Source organism: Nicotiana tabacum, chromosome 23 (assembly GCF_000715075.1).
Source record: "Nicotiana tabacum cultivar K326 chromosome 23, ASM71507v2, whole genome shotgun sequence".
NCBI classification, from domain to species: domain Eukaryota; kingdom Viridiplantae; phylum Streptophyta; class Magnoliopsida; order Solanales; family Solanaceae; genus Nicotiana; species Nicotiana tabacum.
The window spans coordinates 4134042-4152729 of record NC_134102.1 but is presented as its reverse complement, the minus strand read 5'-3'; the positions used below and the strand labels follow the sequence as shown (position 1 = coordinate 4152729).

At 39.5% G+C, this 18688-nt stretch overlaps 1 protein-coding gene across 1 annotated transcript; it reads right to left on the bottom strand.

The window, feature by feature from the left end:
• Nucleotides 1-607: 607 nt before the first annotated feature.
• On the bottom strand, nt 608-1278 carry LOC142177599 (uncharacterized). The gene is made up of 2 exons (XM_075246804.1): nt 1015-1278; nt 608-883 (listed from the first exon to the last, which is right to left on the bottom strand). Exons 1-2 carry the CDS (start codon nt 1276-1278, stop codon nt 608-610), a joined length of 540 nt encoding a protein of 179 aa, XP_075102905.1.
• Nucleotides 1279-18688: the final 17410 nt, after the last annotated feature.

Genomic DNA, 18688 nt, shown 5'->3' with positions numbered 1-18688 from the left:
TGTACCAATCTCATTGATTGTTGTAGAACTTCAGGACATAATATTCATAAACGTCCTGATTTGTTGAAGGATGAAAATAATATTTAGGACATATTTTTCTGAAATGTCCTGAACTTCTGGAAATCTAGACAATAATCTGAGATTTCCAGAAGTTAAGGACATTTTAAAAATTTATGTCCTTAATATTAGATTTATACTTGAAATTTTCAGGACTTTTAAAAGATTATGTCCTTAAGTTTTACTTGTACCAATCTGATTTTAAAAATAAAGATGTAGCACGTAAGCGCAAAGAAACTTTGAAAATTCAGGACATCTTTTATATAACCATCTACTAATGTTTACTTGCTCAAATAAAAACAATCTAAATAAATTTAATTTATAGCAAAAACTTAAAAGAGTAGATAAACATAAGTGGATATATCTATTATTCTCTATGCTTCCTTGAAAATGGATGGACTGCCGGAGAATATATACAAAATGTTCTATTATGACCAATTCTTCTGCAACGACCACATTTGAATGTTATTTTTGATGATTCGGTAGCTGGAATATGCCTTTTCTTCTGCCTTCTACCTGGCGGGACTTTGAAATCTGGAGGTTTAATAATTTATGACTTAACACTCTCTGGTACAATCCAAGAATCCGTATTTCCTACAGGATGTATTTGTCTTTCATATATTTTCAGCCAAGATTCCTTTAAGTACCAGTCCGAGTAGAAATTGGACTTCTTGATGTTTCTCTTCTCGATAGCTGCAATTGCATGTATACATGGTAATTCATCAAATTGAAACTGAAAACAATCACATGTTCTTTTGTTTAAGTCCACCAAGAAAGTAATTCCTTCTTCCTCAACTCTAGAATGCCATGAATCAACAGGGAAGACCTTCAAAGTTGAAAAACTATAAGTTAGTACATTATGTTAAATTATCATTAAAATAATAAGCTAAAGTAAGAACATAATACTTACATTTAAAGTAAAAGCTAATCTATTTTTTTCTTCAATTCCTCTTCTACCCAACAAGAAACGTCATAAAAAGTTCCTTCTGCTTCATTTCTTCTTTCATAAAACCAACGTTGTAGCTTCACTTGGATGAAATCCATCATTCTTAATACATGCAACTCCCTTACTTCTAATAACACATAATTCATTAACTCAACTATGTTTGTTGTGAGCATGTCATATCTTCGTCGTGGACTACAAGAACGTGCCCACCTTTCCGGTGGTTCTTCCATCAAGTAGTCAAAAGTCTTCTTATCAACGTTTGCTATATCTGACATGTATAGATCAAATTCTTTGCGCCTGTATACTCTTGCAGCACTTTGAAAAATTTTTATGACCTCACTTTTCACTTTCCTTCGCTTTAGGTTCTGCTCCAAATGATGATACAAATCCCATGGTGGCTTTCAGGATATACCTTTGCAATGCCATGTGCAATAGATTAATGCCTGTCCAATAAAAAAAATTAAATTGTCACGACTCCCAATTGCATTGCGAATCTCACTAAAGTACCACTCATAGGAATTGTTATTTTCAGATTCAGCAATTCCAAAGGCTAGTGGGAATATTTGTTTATTTGCATCCTTTGAAACTGAAATCATTAAAACACCACGATATTTTGACTTCAAAAAAGTTGCATCAACAGCAATCACTGGTCTACAATGATTCCAACCAGCTATTGTTGATCCATATGCATAAAACATATAAAGAAACCTAAAAATACAGTTTAACAAAAGGTTAAAAATACAGGACACCAAATCCTTAATATTTACATTACACACATCAAAGTTAAGGACTTCCTGTCCTTAATATTTTCACTGCACACATCAAAGTTAAGGACAGCTTGTCCTTAACTTTTACAATGCACACATCAAAGTTAAGGACACTGATGTTTGGCATATTTCGATATGTGTTGATGTTACTTTACCCATGTTTTAACCACTTCTTGATGTTATTTAATCTTTAAAATGCCCAACATGGTGTAATTATTGGTTTGATGACTAATTAAGTTATGTGTGATGATTTAAGGTGTTCGGAGTGCAAAATATGAAGAAAAGGTGGTTTAGCCAGAGGAAGAAGGGTTGGATGCGTCGCATCCAACCTAGGAAAACATCATCCTGCGTGCAACCTTAGCAGTGAAGTTGGGCCATAGCGTTCGCCATCGCGTGCGAAACTGGGAAGTAGAAGAGAAGGCTGGATGCGTCGCGTCTACCCTCACATGCAAAGTTAAGAAATGGAGGACGAGGTGGATGCGTCGCATCCGCCTTAGCATCAACCCCTGAAGCCGATTTGGACTAGAGTTAGGAGAACTCTAGATTACAACTTTTGGACGCAATATATAAGCTTTAAAACGCCTCTTGTAGAAGAGAGACAGGGGAAGAGAAGAAAAAAAGGCTATAACCAAGTTCAAAGACCAAGGAATTCGTCTGGAGTTTTATCCTTTCTTTCTTTTATTGATTTTTATGCAATCTTATGAAATTTGGGATGATTGCCTGAATATGAGTGGCTAAGAACCCTATTATTCTAGGGTCATGGGTATACATGAATGTTGATGTTTGAAGTTTAATTTGACGACGTTGGGTTTATCATATTGGGTTGTTTATTTAATTCTGTTTCTAATTATTTTGCTGAGTAATTAACAGTGAAATACTATCTACGAATCAAGGGTTGAGCTCGAAAGTGGGAACCCTAGATTGCATATAGAAGTAAATAGAGTAAGTTTTCAAAACCCGGGCATCGGGGAAAGGATTCGCGATTAGGATAGACATATACCTAATTGCCTTGCTCGGTTAAAATACAGGAATTGTAAATGAGTTCTTGTTAAACTTAATTCCATAGACATATAGGTATTAAGTTAACTTGAGCATGCGAGTAAGAACTCGACAGATTCTTACGAGTGAAATTAACCCTGTGAATCAACAATTCAGATAAATCAATTAGATATTTTAAAATACGAATGCAACATGAATGTTAGATGACCCGTGACCCTGGAATATTATATCCTATTGATTGTTGAACAAAACTATTGAAGTGTTGTGTTGAATTCTTAGCGATTCATTATTTGATCGTCCGTAGGTAGTAAGTTAGAAAATTATATATTTTGTTAGAAATATCTTGAATCAATAAGCTATTCGAGTTTGAATTAGTCAAAGTTAATCATAAGTCTTCGTGGGAACGATACTTTATTCACTACTTTATTACTTGACGACCACGTATACTTGCGTGAGTGTGTTTGGCCGTAACAAGTTTTTGGCGCCGTTGCCGGGGACTTAGAAATTAGCTACGTGACTAAGTTAAGCTTTTATTAGATATTTGTTTTCAAGTTTTAATTTTCAGTTTGCCTGGTTTGTGTCAACGCAGGGTCTTCTCTCGAATGCAGAGGAGTAGAAGTGCAAACAACCTCATTCCTCTTGATCCAGAAATCGAACGAACACTACATAGAGTGAGAAGGGAACACGAAGCTAGAACGAGAATAGAAAGAGAGTTGGGCATCGCAGTCCAACCACAGCCAATAGATATGGCAGGCAATGAAGAGCGTCCGGTAATTGAAGCCGCAAGGCCCAATCTTGCGAATATGACTCAGGCTATTGTGAAGCCTGATATCACTGGGCATTTTGAACTCAAACAGTACATGGTACAGCTGATTCAGTCCACAGGACAATATGTGGGTCTATCTCATGAGGACCCGCAGAGGCATATTCAGAACTTCTTGGAAATCACGGACACTTACAATTATCCGAACGTCTCCAAGGACTATGTCAGGCTGACACTATTCCCTTTTTCACTGTTGGGGGAAGCTAAAGAATGGTTGCAAAAGGAGCCCGCGAACTCTATCCACACTTGGGATGATCTAGCAAGGAAATTCCTGATCAAGTTTTTCCCAACTAAGAAGACAAAGTCGCTGAGGAGCCAAATTCTTGGGTTCCAACAACGGGATGGCGAGACACTTCGTCAAGCTTGGGAAAGATACAAGAAGCTACTCAGAGACTGCCTGCATCATTGTCAAACTGATGAGGTATTGGGTCACACTTTTGTTGATGGGTTAGATGAAGCATCAAAGATGAATCTTGACTCAGCTTGTGGGGGTAGTTGCATGGCAAGACCGTATAGTGAAATACAACTCTTGCTAAATAATTTCACTGCTAATGACCATAATTGGCAAGGAGAGGGGGATTCACGAAGGGGAATTAAACAGAAGGCCGCCGGTTTGATTGAGCTTGATGACTTTTCCGCCATGAGAGCCGATATAGCAAAATTGGCAAATCAGATGAATAGAATGACAACACAACAAATGCAACATGTACAGCAGATGTCTATTTGTTGCGAACTATGCGGAGACAGTCATATGATTGACATGTGCCCCACGAATCCTGAATCTATATACTATGTGGGGCAACAAAACAGAGGTCCTATGAATCAACATGCGCAATATGGGAACACTTACAACCCAAACTGGAGGAATCATCCTAACTTCTCATGGGGCGGAAGTCAACAGAATCAGTATAGGCCTCAAGGGAATTTTACTCAACCTCAGAAGCCACCCCAACAAATGGAAGAAAGTACGAATGACTTGCTGAAAAAGTTGTTGCTAGACAATCAACAGCTCAGGACCGATTTCAGAAATCTTGAGAGGCAAATGGGGCAGTTAGCAGCAAACCAAAATACTAGACCTACAGGCTCACTTCCCAGTGATACAGAGAAGAACCCTCAAGTTAATGCAGTTACACTTAGAAACGGGAGGGAACTAGAGGAAGTGCCAAGGAAGATAAAAGAAAAACCTATACCTGGGGGGAGTTGACACCTAAGGCAACACAAGAGTCAAAGGAAGATGATGCAAGTTCAGAGCGAATGGAGGTTACAAGGCCACCATCACCTTTCCCCCAAAGATTGCAGAAAAGGAATGACGATCGCATGTTCAACAAATTTCTCTCCATGTTGAGTCAGGTTCAATTAAATATTCCATTAGTGGATGTACTTCGTGAAATTCCAAAGTACGCTAAGTACATAAAAGACATAGTGGCTCATAAGAGGAAATTGACTGAGTTCGAGACGGTTGCACTTACTGAGGAGTGCACATCAAGGGTCCAAAACAAGCTTCCCCAAAAGCTTAAGGATCCTGGCAGCTTCACCATTCCAGTACAAATCGGAAATATTGACGTGGGACGTGCTCTGTGTGATTTGGGTGCAAGCATAAATCTGATGCCTTTATCCTTGTTTAAGCAATTAGGTCTGGGAGCTCCGAGACCAACCACCGTGATGTTGCAATTAGCTGATAGGTCCATAGCCTACCCCGAAGGAGTGATTGAAGATGTGCTGCTGCAAATTGGAAAATTCATCTTCCCAGCTGACTTCATTATTCTAGACTTCGAGGCTGATGAACAAGTTCCAATCATATTGGGACGACCTCTCTTGGCTACTGGCGATGCAATAATTAAAGTGAGAGAAGGGAAAATGATTATGAGAGTGGACAACGAGGAAGCAGTCTTCAATGTCTACAAAGCAATCCAACTTCCCCGCCACTATGAGGAGCTCTCTATGATATCTGTGGTGGAGGTGGATGAGAAACTTCTTGACACGAGTGTATATCTAGACGACTGTTTAGAAAAAGCAATCATGATGTTTGATAGCTTGGAGATGGATGATGAGGTTGAGGAGATGATGCATATCCTAGATACATCATGTGGTTACATGCAAGGAATAATCCCGTTTGAGCCCCTGAATAGGCCAAGTGGCCCCCCACCAAAGCCGTCAATTGAAAAAGCTCCAAATTTGGAACTTAAACCCCTACCCCCTCACCTTCAATATGCTTATTTGGGAAGTTCTGACACTTTACCTGTTATTATTTCTGCTCACTTGTCTAAATTACAGGAAGAAAAGCTATTAAGGGTGCTACGTGAGCACAAGCGAGCAATTGGGTGGACAATGTCTGACATTAAAGGCATTAGTCCAGCTTTCTGCATGCACAAAATCCTCATGGAGGACGGACACAAGCCAAGTGTAGAACACCAACGCCGACTAAATCCAATCATGAAAGAAGTGGTAAGAAAAGAAGTGATTAAGTGGCTTGATGCAGGTATTGTATTTCCAATCTCTGATAGTAAATGGGTAAGCCCCGTTCAATGTGTGCCGAAGAAAGGGGGGATAACCGTAGTAGTTAATGAAAATAATGACTTAATTCCTACAAGAACTGTCACTGGATGGAGAATTTGCATAGATTACAGAAAACTGAACAATGCCACCCGGAAAGACCACTTTCCCCTTCCTTTTATTGACCAAATGCTTGATAGATTAGCTGGCCAGGAATACTACTGTTTCCTGGACGGTTATTCGGGGTATAATCAGATTGCTATAGCCCCAGAAGACCAAGAGAAAACTACATTTACATGTCCTTATGGCACGTATGCGTTCAAGAGAATGCCCTTCGGTCTTTGTAATGCACCTGCGACTTTTCAAAGGTGTATGATGGCTATTTTCACTGACATGGTTGAAAGATTTGTAGAAGTATTCATGGACGATTTTTCTGTGTTTGGATGTTCTTTTGATAGTTGTTTGATGAACCTTGATAAAGTGCTAGCTAGGTGTGAAGAGACGAACTTGGTGCTAAACTGGGAAAAGTGCCATTTCATGGTACGTGAAGGTATAGTTTTGGGGCACAAGGTTTCAAAAGATGGTCTACAGGTGGATAAAGCAAAGGTGGAGACGATTGAAAAATTGCCCCCGCCGACATCCATCAAAGGCATTCGCAGTTTCTTGGGTCATGCAGGTTTTTATCGTCGTTTCATTAAAGATTTTTCGAAAATTTCTTCCCCTTTGTGCAGGCTTCTAGAGAAAGATGTTACCTTCAAGTTTGATAATGCATGTCTGAAAGCATTTGAGGAGCTGAAGGGAAGATTGGTGACTGCACCAATTATCATTGGCCCCGATTGGGCACAACCATTTGAGTTGATGTGCGATGCAAGTGACATAGCAATTGGAGCGGTGTTGGGGCAAAGGAGGGATAAAATCTTTCACTCCATTTATTATGCAAGCAAAACTATGAATCCAGCTCAGATGAATTATACAGTGACTGAAAAGGAGTTGCTTGCAGTGGTGTGGGCGTTTGACAAGTTCAGATCCTATCTAGTGGGAACCAAAGTCATCGTCTACACAGATCATTCAGCTATCAGATACTTATTTGAAAAGAAAGACGCCAAGCCGAGGCTGATTCATTGGGTCCTCCTCTTGCAAGAATTTGACTTAGAGATCCGAGATCGAAAAGGGACAGAAAATCAAGTGGCCGATCATTTGTCCAGATTAGAAAGTCGGGACCATGTAGCTGAAGGAGGGTCAATTAAAGAAACATTTCCGGATGAGCAAATATTAGCAGTCACCTCAGGTGAAGCCCCATGGTATGCAGATTATGTGAATTTTATCGCAAGTGGGGTGACGCCACTAGAATGGACAGATGACAATAGAAGAAGATTCCTACATGATGTAAGGTTCTACGTGTGGGATGAGCCATTCCTATATAGGCAGTGTGCAGATCAGTTGGTGAGAAGGTGTGTTCCTGAGGAAGAGATGAAGGCTATACTACATGACTGCCATGCGTCACCATATGGAGGTCATCACGGCGGGGATAGAACCGCCCAAAAAGTGCTACAATCAGGTTTTTATTGGCCAAAATTGTTTAAGGATGCACATGCCTTCGTTAAAAATTGTGATAGATGCCAAAGAACTGGAACTATCACGAGGAAGCACGAGATGCCCTTGCAAAATATTCTGGCGGTAGAACTTTTTGATGTTTGGGGGATTGATTTTATGGGACCATTCCCATATTCTAACGGGCACAGATACATCTTGGTGGCGGTCGACTATGTTTCTAAGTGGGTAGAGGCCATTGCTCTTCCTACTAACGACGCAAAGGTTGTGGTAGGCTTTGTAAAGAAGCACATCTTCACACGTTTTGGGACTCCAAGAGTGTTGATAAGCGACGGGGGAACTCACTTTTGTAACAAACTGCTGAATAATATTCTTGCAAAATACGGAGTCAAGCACAAAGTTTCCACTGCCTATCATCCCCAAACGAGTGGTCAAGTAGAAGTTTCCAACAGAGAGGTCAAGCAGATTTTGGAAAAGACAGTAAGTATGAATAGAAAGGACTGGGCCGGGAAGCTGGATGACGCATTATGGGCATATCGCACTGCGTACAAGACCCCAATAGGCACTTCTCCGTACAGGTTGGTTTATGGGAAGGCCTGCCATCTGCCCGTCGAGCTTGAACACAAAGCATATTGGGCGATTAAAAATCTAAATATGGAGATGGACTTGGCCGGTGAGAAGAGATTGCTACAACTCAACGAGCTTGATGAGTTTCGATTGCATGCGTATGAAAATGCCAAATTGTATAAAGAGAAGACCAAAAGATGGCATGATAAGCATATCCAACATCGTGAGTTTGAACCAGGTCAAGAAATTCTACTGTTTAATTCAAGGCTAAAGCTTTTTCCAGGAAAGCTTAAATCTCGATGGTCGGGTCCGTTTGAAGTGGTTAGTGTGAAACCTCATGGTGCAATAGAATTGTGTGATAAGGGGTCCAATACGACATTCTTGGTAAATGGCCAAAGAGTAAAACACTATTGGGGTGGTGACATTGCACGTCACAAGACCACAATGGATTTAGTGGAGGCATGAAGAACATGTTGCGTCGTGCCGCGACGTTAAATCAGGCGCTTCTTGGGAGGCCACCCAAGTTAGTTAGTTTATTTTTATTTATTTTATTTTTTTGTAGGACATAGATCTTAAAAAAAAAATGAAAAAAAAATACAATTTCGATTAAAGAAATCTGTTCTGCGTTCGTAGGCGTCGCAAAAAGAGACGAGTGGATGCGTCACAAGAAGAGTTTTTAACGAATTCGTTATCTTAAGATGTGTTAAAATATATAGTACTTACCTGTGCGTGCGAGCTTTGACGCGACGCATCCCCTTGTCTTCCTTCAAAAAATTTTCGGACGCGACACGGACGCGATAGGTAGACTTCACTGCCTTGAGCAATTGGCCCGTCAAAAAAAAAAAAATTTTGCTGAGGGGGATGCGACGCATCCGCCTCGTTTTCTCATCTGCCTCGTCTTCGTGGGAACGAAATTGTAACGCATACAAACGCGACAGGTACGCATCATCCTCTTCGTTTTTCCGTTGGCTTCTCTCCTAATTCTTCTCTCTTCCCTCCCTCAATGGTAGCAACAAGTAGGTTTTGCAATTTCAAAATTTTTTAGGGCTGTCGTTCTTGGTCGTTGTAATGGTTGCGAGATGATAAACTATAATTCCCTTCATCTCGTCAAACTTTGGGAGGGTAGTTGCATTGCTCAACTGATAGAATGAACTAGGCACACTTGTTGCATACCACATGTTCGACGAATTGTCCCTGAGGAAAATTTAGGCGTCGGTGAAGTCTGAGTAACCGAGCAACATTGGTGTATGCTTGAGAATAAGTGTGGGGTCGAGTGAGGGGCTATGTGAAATTGAATTTTTGAAGAGAGTTATCACATACTTGCTGAAAGTCATGAGCTACAATTCCATGAAGTAGTGAATGGCATGACTTTACGAATAAATTGAAGTCTGCAAGCTGTTGCAATTGCTTTCAAGCTGAACTTTGCTGTTTCATCTGCTAATTGTTGAATTCTTTGCATTGCAGGTACTTAGATTCGTAAAATGACAGCATTGAGTAAACCATCCAAGCAACAAGACAAAGATGGTAACAAGCAACCGCCCAAAAAGCCTACCGGAAGGGCAGCGGGCGGTCCAAATCCACAGAAAAAAGGAAGCGGACGGAGAAGGAAATGGAACTGCTGCCTAGGCAGTTAAGTGATGATTCAGAGCAAGAGGAGGAGGAAACATTAGTCAGGAGGACAGTGAAGAAGGGTATTACACCAAGCAAAGGAATAGAGATAAGAGAGCCTGTGACATACCAAAGAAAAGCTTCGAAAATGAGTGATCCGACTGATAAAGGGAAGGAGAAGATTACTACAGAATCTGAATCCGATTCCGATTCGGACAATGACCACCTACATGTCAACATGAGTGATGAAGACGAGGGTGAACCCATAGACCGAGTTGATTGGGAGAAATACTTTGTTAATGAGAAGGCATTCCGAGCCTATAAGAAGATACTGGTTTCAAAGAAGTATATTCCGGAAAAGCCGATAAATATCGGACCACTTAAGACAAAGTACTCAGAATTTCTAAAGTCAATTCGAGAGGTGCAAAAATGGGGACCCATCTTGAAAGGTCACGGCAAAGCCAACCTCACCATTGTTAGAGAGCTCTACGCCAATTGGCGTCACGCCAGGGGAAACATTGTGCGAGTAAGAGGGGTAGATATTAATGTGTCAGCTGAAGCTCTGAATAACTTCTTAAGGGTGCCACACACACTTACAGATAGGTTTGACTCCATATGCAAAATACCAGATTATGCACACATTAAGTCTGTCCTATGCCCTACCAGGAAGGATGCAGAATGGAAGCATGGGAGTATGGAGTACCACTCTATAGCCAAGGAATTCATGAGTGCGTTAGCACGTGTGGCTCTAAATTTCATATGTAACCGCCTGATGCCATGCCAACATAAAACTGATGTCCCTCGTTACCGCGCACTCGTATTATATGCTTTATTAGAGGGGATACCACTCAACTTCGGAGCCATCATGCATGCTCAAATGCAGCGAACCAGGATGAATTACAAGTGGAGGCTGTTCTTTGCTAATACCCTAACGGCTTTTTTAACAGAGATGGGAGTACTATGGGACAAGGAGAATGACGACATTGAGGCTAAAGCTCCAGGACCATATGATGTCACTCATGTTCTAGAGCCGAACAAGGGAAGGTCTTCTAAGCTCACCACTCAACAATTATTTGAGCAAATGCAAGCAGATATGCAAGAGAACAGGGCTGAGCTGATAGCGACTCATGTCGAGTTGAGTGCCACCAGGGATGAGTTGAGACAGACTCGTGCGGATCTAAGCCGAGTTCAGACCGAGCAGGCCACGATGATGAAGGAGATATCATTACTCCTCAGAGCTCTGGTTCAATGTGCAGGTACAGACATCTCCCAGCTGATTGCATCATCCACTGCCGGACCATCCACTCCTGTTCCTCCCATAGTCACTGAGGCTCCACTCAACAGGCCTACTGAGGTCGCTGTAACACCTGATACAGAATCAGCACCAGTTGTTGATGATAGGAATGCTATGGATGCAGATGCTCCTCCACAGACTGCGGATGAGCCCTCCACCTTGACTTGAGGGAGTTCTTCTCACCCTACTTTACCTTGTTTGTATGCGTTGGGGACAACGCACAGTCCTAAGTGTGGGGTGGGGGTGATTCATGTTTTGATGTATGGATGAATGTACTAAAATATTCACTGGATTAATGGCATAAAATAGCAGTAAATTCATCTATATGGAGTAACTATCAGTTTATCATTATCAAAAAAAAAAAAAAAATATATATATATATATATATATATATATATATATATATATATATATATATATATATATATATATATATATATAGTATCTTTGTAGATAGTAATAATCCCCTGTGATTTTTCTTTGTGCCTCGGTTCTTTTCCATGGGATGTAGTTTGAACCGGGTAATTTTGTTTTTTTTTTAGAGTAGAGTAGGAATGTAGGGAATAAAAGGAGGAAGAATGATGAACCTAGGTGACCTTGACTTGGTTGATAATGGCATATTTAGGCTTTTACATATGTAATATCTTCCCTTCTCACTCTGAAATTATTGATGATGCCTTGTTAAAATGGATAGCATGTTTTGTGGTGCCTATTTCTCATTTTCTTGACTTGTGTTCACTTTGCGCTTAATGCTTAATATCTCATTGCTCCGTGAATACTTGCATTGTTTGAGAGTCGGAATGTGACCGTCCTTAATGAGTCATGTGCCATGTGTGGTAAGGTTTTTGTGTAGTCCATGTAGTGTACTTGTGTCTAGAACTTGCCCGGTATGTGAGTTGAAGCGAAATTTTAGGTGATGCTCGGTTTGAAAAATGATTTTAGGCTTTCTTTGATCTTTTTGAGCTTATTGCTTATCACAAATAAAATCTATCCCTAGTTAACCCTTTTGAGCCTGTAGACCTTTTATTTGGTACCCACATTACAAGCCTATACCCTTTTTATTCTTAATTGACATTGTTTTGATCCTTTTACCTCTTAAAGCACTTTAATTGTTAGATGAGCGCTAAAAGAAGTAAGAAGGGACTAAGTGTGGGGTGACTTTTGAGTGGAACCAATGAAAGAAAGAAGGGTGCACTTATTTTGTAAAATAATACACCACTAGCGGAAAGTGAAAGAAAAAAAAAAGAGAAAAATCTGGAAAAAAAAAGAAAGAAAAATATAAATGAATAAATTGTTGTCTTGTTCTTGCTAGTGGGTATGAATTAAAGTAGTGCTTAAAGAAAGAGGAAATATTGTTTGGAGTGATATTATTGGTGAAATTGAAAGGGTGTTGAAGAATTCGCGCTTAAGTTATTTGATGATGTGTTAAAGTGCTTAGGAGGGTGAGTCACTATTCCTTAAATATATCCTACCCGTCCCTTAGCCCACATTACAACCATGAAAAAGTCCTAATTGATTTTAGATCGAGCGAGCTTACATTAGTAGAGATTTACATTAAGGGCAAGCCTATGGTACCAATTACATGCATGTGACTTCTTTTGTGAGAGTGAGCAATTTTCTTTGTGAGCATGAGATTCGAATGTGTGGATTGATTTTACTCTCTCTGCTTTTGTTGTGAGGGCACATGGTTTCACGAGGGATAGGTAACGTTATTAGACTTCTCTATGATGTTGGTTGTTCAAGCCATGAGTGCATTGTGACATTGAGTCGATTTTTGAGGTTAGGATTGTTGTGAGCATGTTGTCTTTGTTCGAATATGTTTAAAGAAGGGCATAAGAAAAGGGAAGTGTGTTGATGCATAGTCTAGAGCCTAATTGTAGCAAATAACCATGGTCATAGATGTAGTGTGCTTTGAATGATAAGAGCTTAATTTTATTTTGTTTACTATAGTGATGGTTTGTTCGAGGACGAACAAAGGTTTAAGTGTGGGGTAGTGATGTTTGGCATATTTCGATATGTGTTGATGTTACTTTACCCATGTTTTAACCACTTCTTGATGTTATTTAATCTTTAAAACGCCCAACATGGTGTAATTATTGGTTTGATGACTAATTAAGTTATGTGTGACGATTTAAGGTGTTCAGAGTGCAAAATATGAAGAAAAGGTGGTTTAGCCAGAGGAAGAAGGGTTGGATGCGTCGCATCCAACCTAGGAAAATATCATCCTGCGTGCAACCTTAGCAGTGAAGTTGGGCCATAGTGTTCGCCATCGCGTGCGAAACTGGGAAGTAGAAGAGAAGGCTGGATGCGTCGCGTCTACCCTCACATGCAAAGTTAAGAAATGGAGGACGAGGTGGATGCGTCGCATCCGCCTTAGCATCAACCCCTGAAGCCGATTTGGACTAGAGTTAGGAGAACTCTAGATTACAACTTTTGGACGCAATATATAAGCTTTAAAACGCCTCTTGTAGAAGAGAGACAGGGGAAGAGAAGAAAAAAAGGCTATAACCAAGTTCAAAGACCAAGGAATCCGTCTGGAGTTTTATCCTTTCTTTCTTTTATTGATTTTTATGCAATCTTATGAAATTTGGGATGATTGCCTGAATATGAGTGGCTAAGAACCCTATTATTCTAGGGTCATGGGTATACATGAATGTTGATGTTTGAAGTTTAATTTGACGATGTTGGGTTTATCATATTGGGTTGTTTATTTAATTCTGTTTCTAATTATTTTGCTGAGTAATTAACAGTGAAATACTATCTACGAATCTAGGGTTGAACTCGAAAGTGGGAACCCTAGATTGCATATAGAAGTAAATAGAGTAAGTTTTCAAAACCCGGGCATCGGGGAAAGGATTCGCGATTAGGATAGACATATACCTAATTGCCTTGCTCGGTTAAAATACAGGAATTGTAAATGAGTTCTTGTTAAACTTAATTCCATAGACATATAGGTATTAAGTTAACTTGAGCATGCGAGTAAGAACTCGACAGATTCTTACGAGTGAAATTAACCCTGTGAATCAACAATTCAGATAAATCAATTAGCTATTTTAAAATACGAATGCAACATGAATGTTAGATGACCCGTGACCCTGGAATATTATATCCTATTGATTGTTGAACAAAACTATTGAAGTGTTGTGTTGAATTCTTAGCGATTCATTATTTGATCGTCCGTAGGTAGTAAGTTAGAAAATTATATATTTTGTTAGAAATATCTTGAATCAATAAGCTATTCGAGTTTGAATTAGTCAAAGTTAATCATAAGTCTTCGTGGGAACGATACTTTATTCACTACTTTATTACTTGACGACCACGTATACTTGCGTGAGTGTGTTTGGCCGTAACAGACATCACGTTCAGTGATGACCAAGCTCAACTGTACTGACACCATGTCCTTATCATTTTCACTGCACTCATCAAAGTTAAGGACACCATGTCCTTAACATTTTCACTGCACACATCAAAGTTAAGGACACCATGTCCTTAACATTTTCACTCCATACATCAAAGTTAAGGATACCATATCCTAAACTTTTTCACTGCACACATCAAAGTTAAGGACACCATGTCTTTAACATTTTCACTGCACACATCAAAGTTAAGGACACAATGTCCTTAATTTTTTCACTGCACACATCAAAGTTAAGGACATTACAATGCACACATCAAAGTTAGACTACACACATCCAAGTTAAGGACACCATGTCCTTAACATTTTCACTGCACACATCAAAGTTAAGAACAACTTGTCCTTAACCTTTACAATGCCATATCAAAGTTAAGGATACCATGTCCTTAACTTTTACAATGCACACATCCAAGTTAAGGACAACTTGTCCTTAACTTTTACAATGCACACATCAAAGTTAAGGACACCATGTCCTTAACTTTTACAATGCACACATCCAAGTTAAGGACACCATGTCCTTAACTTTTTCACTGCACACATCAAAGTTAAGGACACCATGTCCTTAACTTTTATAATGCACACATCAAAGTTAAGGACACCATGTCCTTAACTTTTATAATACACACATCAAAGTTAAGGACACCATGTCCTTAACTTTTACAATGCACACATCCAAGTTAAGGACACCCTGTCCTTAACTTTTACAATACACACATCAAAGTGAAGGACACCATGTCCTTAACTTTTACAATGCACACATCCAAGTTAAGGACATCATGTCCTTAACTTTTTCACTGCACACATCAAAGTTAAGGACACCATGTCTTTAACTTTTATAATGCACACATCAAAGTTAAGGACACCATGTCCTTAACTTTTTCACTGCACACATCCAACTTAAGGACAACATGTCCTTAACATTTTCACTGCACACATCAAAGTTAAGGATAACTTGTCCTTAATATTTCCACTTCACACATCAAAGTTAAGGACACCATGCCCTTAACATTTTCACTGCACACATCAAAGTTAAGGACAACATGTCCTTAACATTTTCATTGCACACATCCAAAGTTAAGGACACCATGTCCTAAAGTTTATAAAATAGACTAATAAACTCTTTTTGATTGTTTACCTGTTGTTGTCGTCTATCTTTATGTTAGTGTATGTTCCCGGATTTTTACTTTTCATCATATACAAGTATGAAGACAATAATTCATAATTCTCTTCAGGAGTTCCTCTTATTAAAGCTAAAGCACGTTGAATAGCATGTCACGCCTTGTGATAACTAATGTCTAGTCCATGCAATTTTTGCATTTCTGCCATGACAAAGGCTGGTGTAACTTCAAACCTTGGGTCTCGAAGATTGTCGATAATGTAACCACTAATCAACTTTGAAGTTGCATGCCTTTGATCAGCTTTCATAGTGTTAACTGAGCAGTCATGATTTTTCTCAATCTTTACTATCTTGAATAGTGTTGAATCTTTAATTCTGAAAGCACGCACACACCACCCACACCTATCATCATTGCATTTCAATGAATATCTTGTTGAGCTTGATCTAATAACCTTGAATTCAAAATGTCCTTTAATTGCTATATTGGAAAAATAGTTAATTATACTTTTTTTTGTCAAATATTGATCCCACTTTTATTTCATCCAACGAAGCATTTTCTCTTAATATCGTAGTTGGGGATTCTTTTTATTTCGAATTTGAGCTTCGTCTAGTTAGTTGAGTAAAGGTTTTTTCAGCAACTTCTTCTATTACCGGTGCACTCTCTAAGACTTGAATACCCAAAGCTTGTTCGTTGTCAATCTCTATAATGCTTTGTCCTTCCACTTGAATAGAATCAAATGTTTGAAGCACCTCTTCAGTACAAGTTGTAAAACACAGGACACTATGTCCTAAACTTTATCAATACAAGTTGTAAAACACAGGACACTATGTCCTTAATATTTAGAAAAATAGTCATGAAGTTAAGGACATTATGTCCTAAACTTTATCAATACAAGTTGCAAATATAGGACACTATGTCCTTAATATTTACACAGTAGTCATGAAGTTAAGGACATCATGTCCTAAACTTTATCAGTACAAGTTACAAAAACAAGACACTATGTCCTTAATTTTTACACAGTAGTCATGAAGTTAAGGACATCATGTCCTAAACTTTATCAGTACAAGTTGCAAAAATAGGACACTATGTCCTTAACTTTGATGTGTGCAGTCAAAATATTAAGGACATGGTTTCCTTAACTTGGATGTGTGCATTGTAAAAGTTAAGGACACGGTGTCCTTAACTTTGATGTGTGCATTGTAAAAGTTAAGGACAAGCTGTCCTTACCTTTGATGTGTGCAGTGAAAATTTTAAGGACATGATGTCCTTAACTTTGATGTGTACAGTGTAAATATTAAGGACAAGCTATCCTTAACTTTAATGTGTGCAGTAAAAATGTTAAGTACATGGTGTCCTTTACTTTGATGTGTGCAGTGAAAATGTTAAGGACATGGTGTCTGTAACGACCTGGCTGGTCGTTTTGAGTATTACAACCACGTTTTCCCATTTACTTCTCAAATTGTACTTTACAATTGTTGTGTGACTTGCCGGGGCAATTGGTTCGGGTCCGGTGAGGTTTTGGAATGAATTGGAACACTTAGTTCCAAGGTTTAAAGCTTAAGTTAAAATAGTGACCTGATGTCGACTTATATGTAAACAACCTCAGAATTTAATTCTGATGATTCCAATAGCTCTGTATGGTGATTTTGGACTTAGGAGCGTGTCCGGAAAATTATTTGGAGATCCGTAGTGGAATTAGGCTTGAAATGCCGAAAGTTGAATTTTTAAAAAGTTTGACCGGGGGTTGACTTTTTGATATCGGGGTCGGAATCCAATTCTGGAAATTGAAATAGGTCCGTAATGTGAAATGTGACTTGTGCGCAAAATTTGAGGTCAACCGGACGTGAATTGATAGGTTCCGAAGTCGTTTGTAGAAACTAAAAATTTCAAAGTTCATTAGGCTTGAATTGGGGTGTAATTCATGGTTTTAGCATTGTTTGAGGTGATTTGAGGGTTCGACTAAGTTCGTATGATATTTTAGGACTCGTTGATATATTTGGTTGAGGTCCCGAGGGGCTCTGCAACGATTCGGCCGGTCATTTCAAAAGTTATAATTCTGTTTTCCCCATTCCTACTTCTTTTTATGTTATTCAGCTATATTATATTATATCGGGTTAGTTGGTTCGAGTCCGGAAGGAACTCGGGGTGAAATCAGACACTTAGTCTCATAATTGAAAATTTTAAGTTAGAAAAGTGGACCGGATATGGACCTATATGTAAACGACCTCGGAATTGAATTTTGATGATTCCAATAGCTCCGTATGGTGATTTCGGGCTTAGGAGCGTGTCCGGAATATTATTTGGAAGTCCGTAGAGGAATTAGGCTTGAAATGCCGAAAGTTTTATTTTTGAGAAGTTTGACCCGGGGGTAGACTTTTTTATATCGGGGTCGGAATCTGATTCTAAAAATTGGAATACCTCTGTTATGTCATTTAGGACTTGTGTGCAAAATTTGAGGTCAATCGGACGTGATTTGATAGGTTCCGGAGTTGTTTGTAGAAATTAGAAATTTCAAAGTTCATTAGGCTTGAATTGGGGTGTAATTCATGGTTTTAGCATTGTTTGAGGTGATTTGAGGATTCGACTAAGTTCGTATTATGTTTTAGGACTTGTTGGTATATTTGGTTGAGGTCTCGAGGGCCTCGGGTGAGTTTCGGATGGTTAACGGATCAAAAATTGAACTAGAACAGCTGCTGCAATTTCCTTCTGTTGGAAATTGCTTCTGCCCAGAATCGAGCTCAGGGTCGATGGCCACGATCGAAGCCCAGATCGAGCTCAAGATCGAGGGTCACGATCGAAGGCATGATCGAGCCCAGGGTCGAGGGTCACGATCGAAGGCATGATCGAGCCCAGGGTTGAGGGTCACGATCGAAGGCATGATCGAGCCCAGGGTCGAGGGTCACGATCGAAGGCATGATCGAGCCCAGGGTCGAGGGTCACGATCGAAGGCATGATCGAGCCCAGGGTCGAGGGTCACGATCGATGGCATAATCGAGCCTAGGGTCGAGGGTCATGGTCGAAGGCTGGGAAGAAGACATAATCGAGGGCCA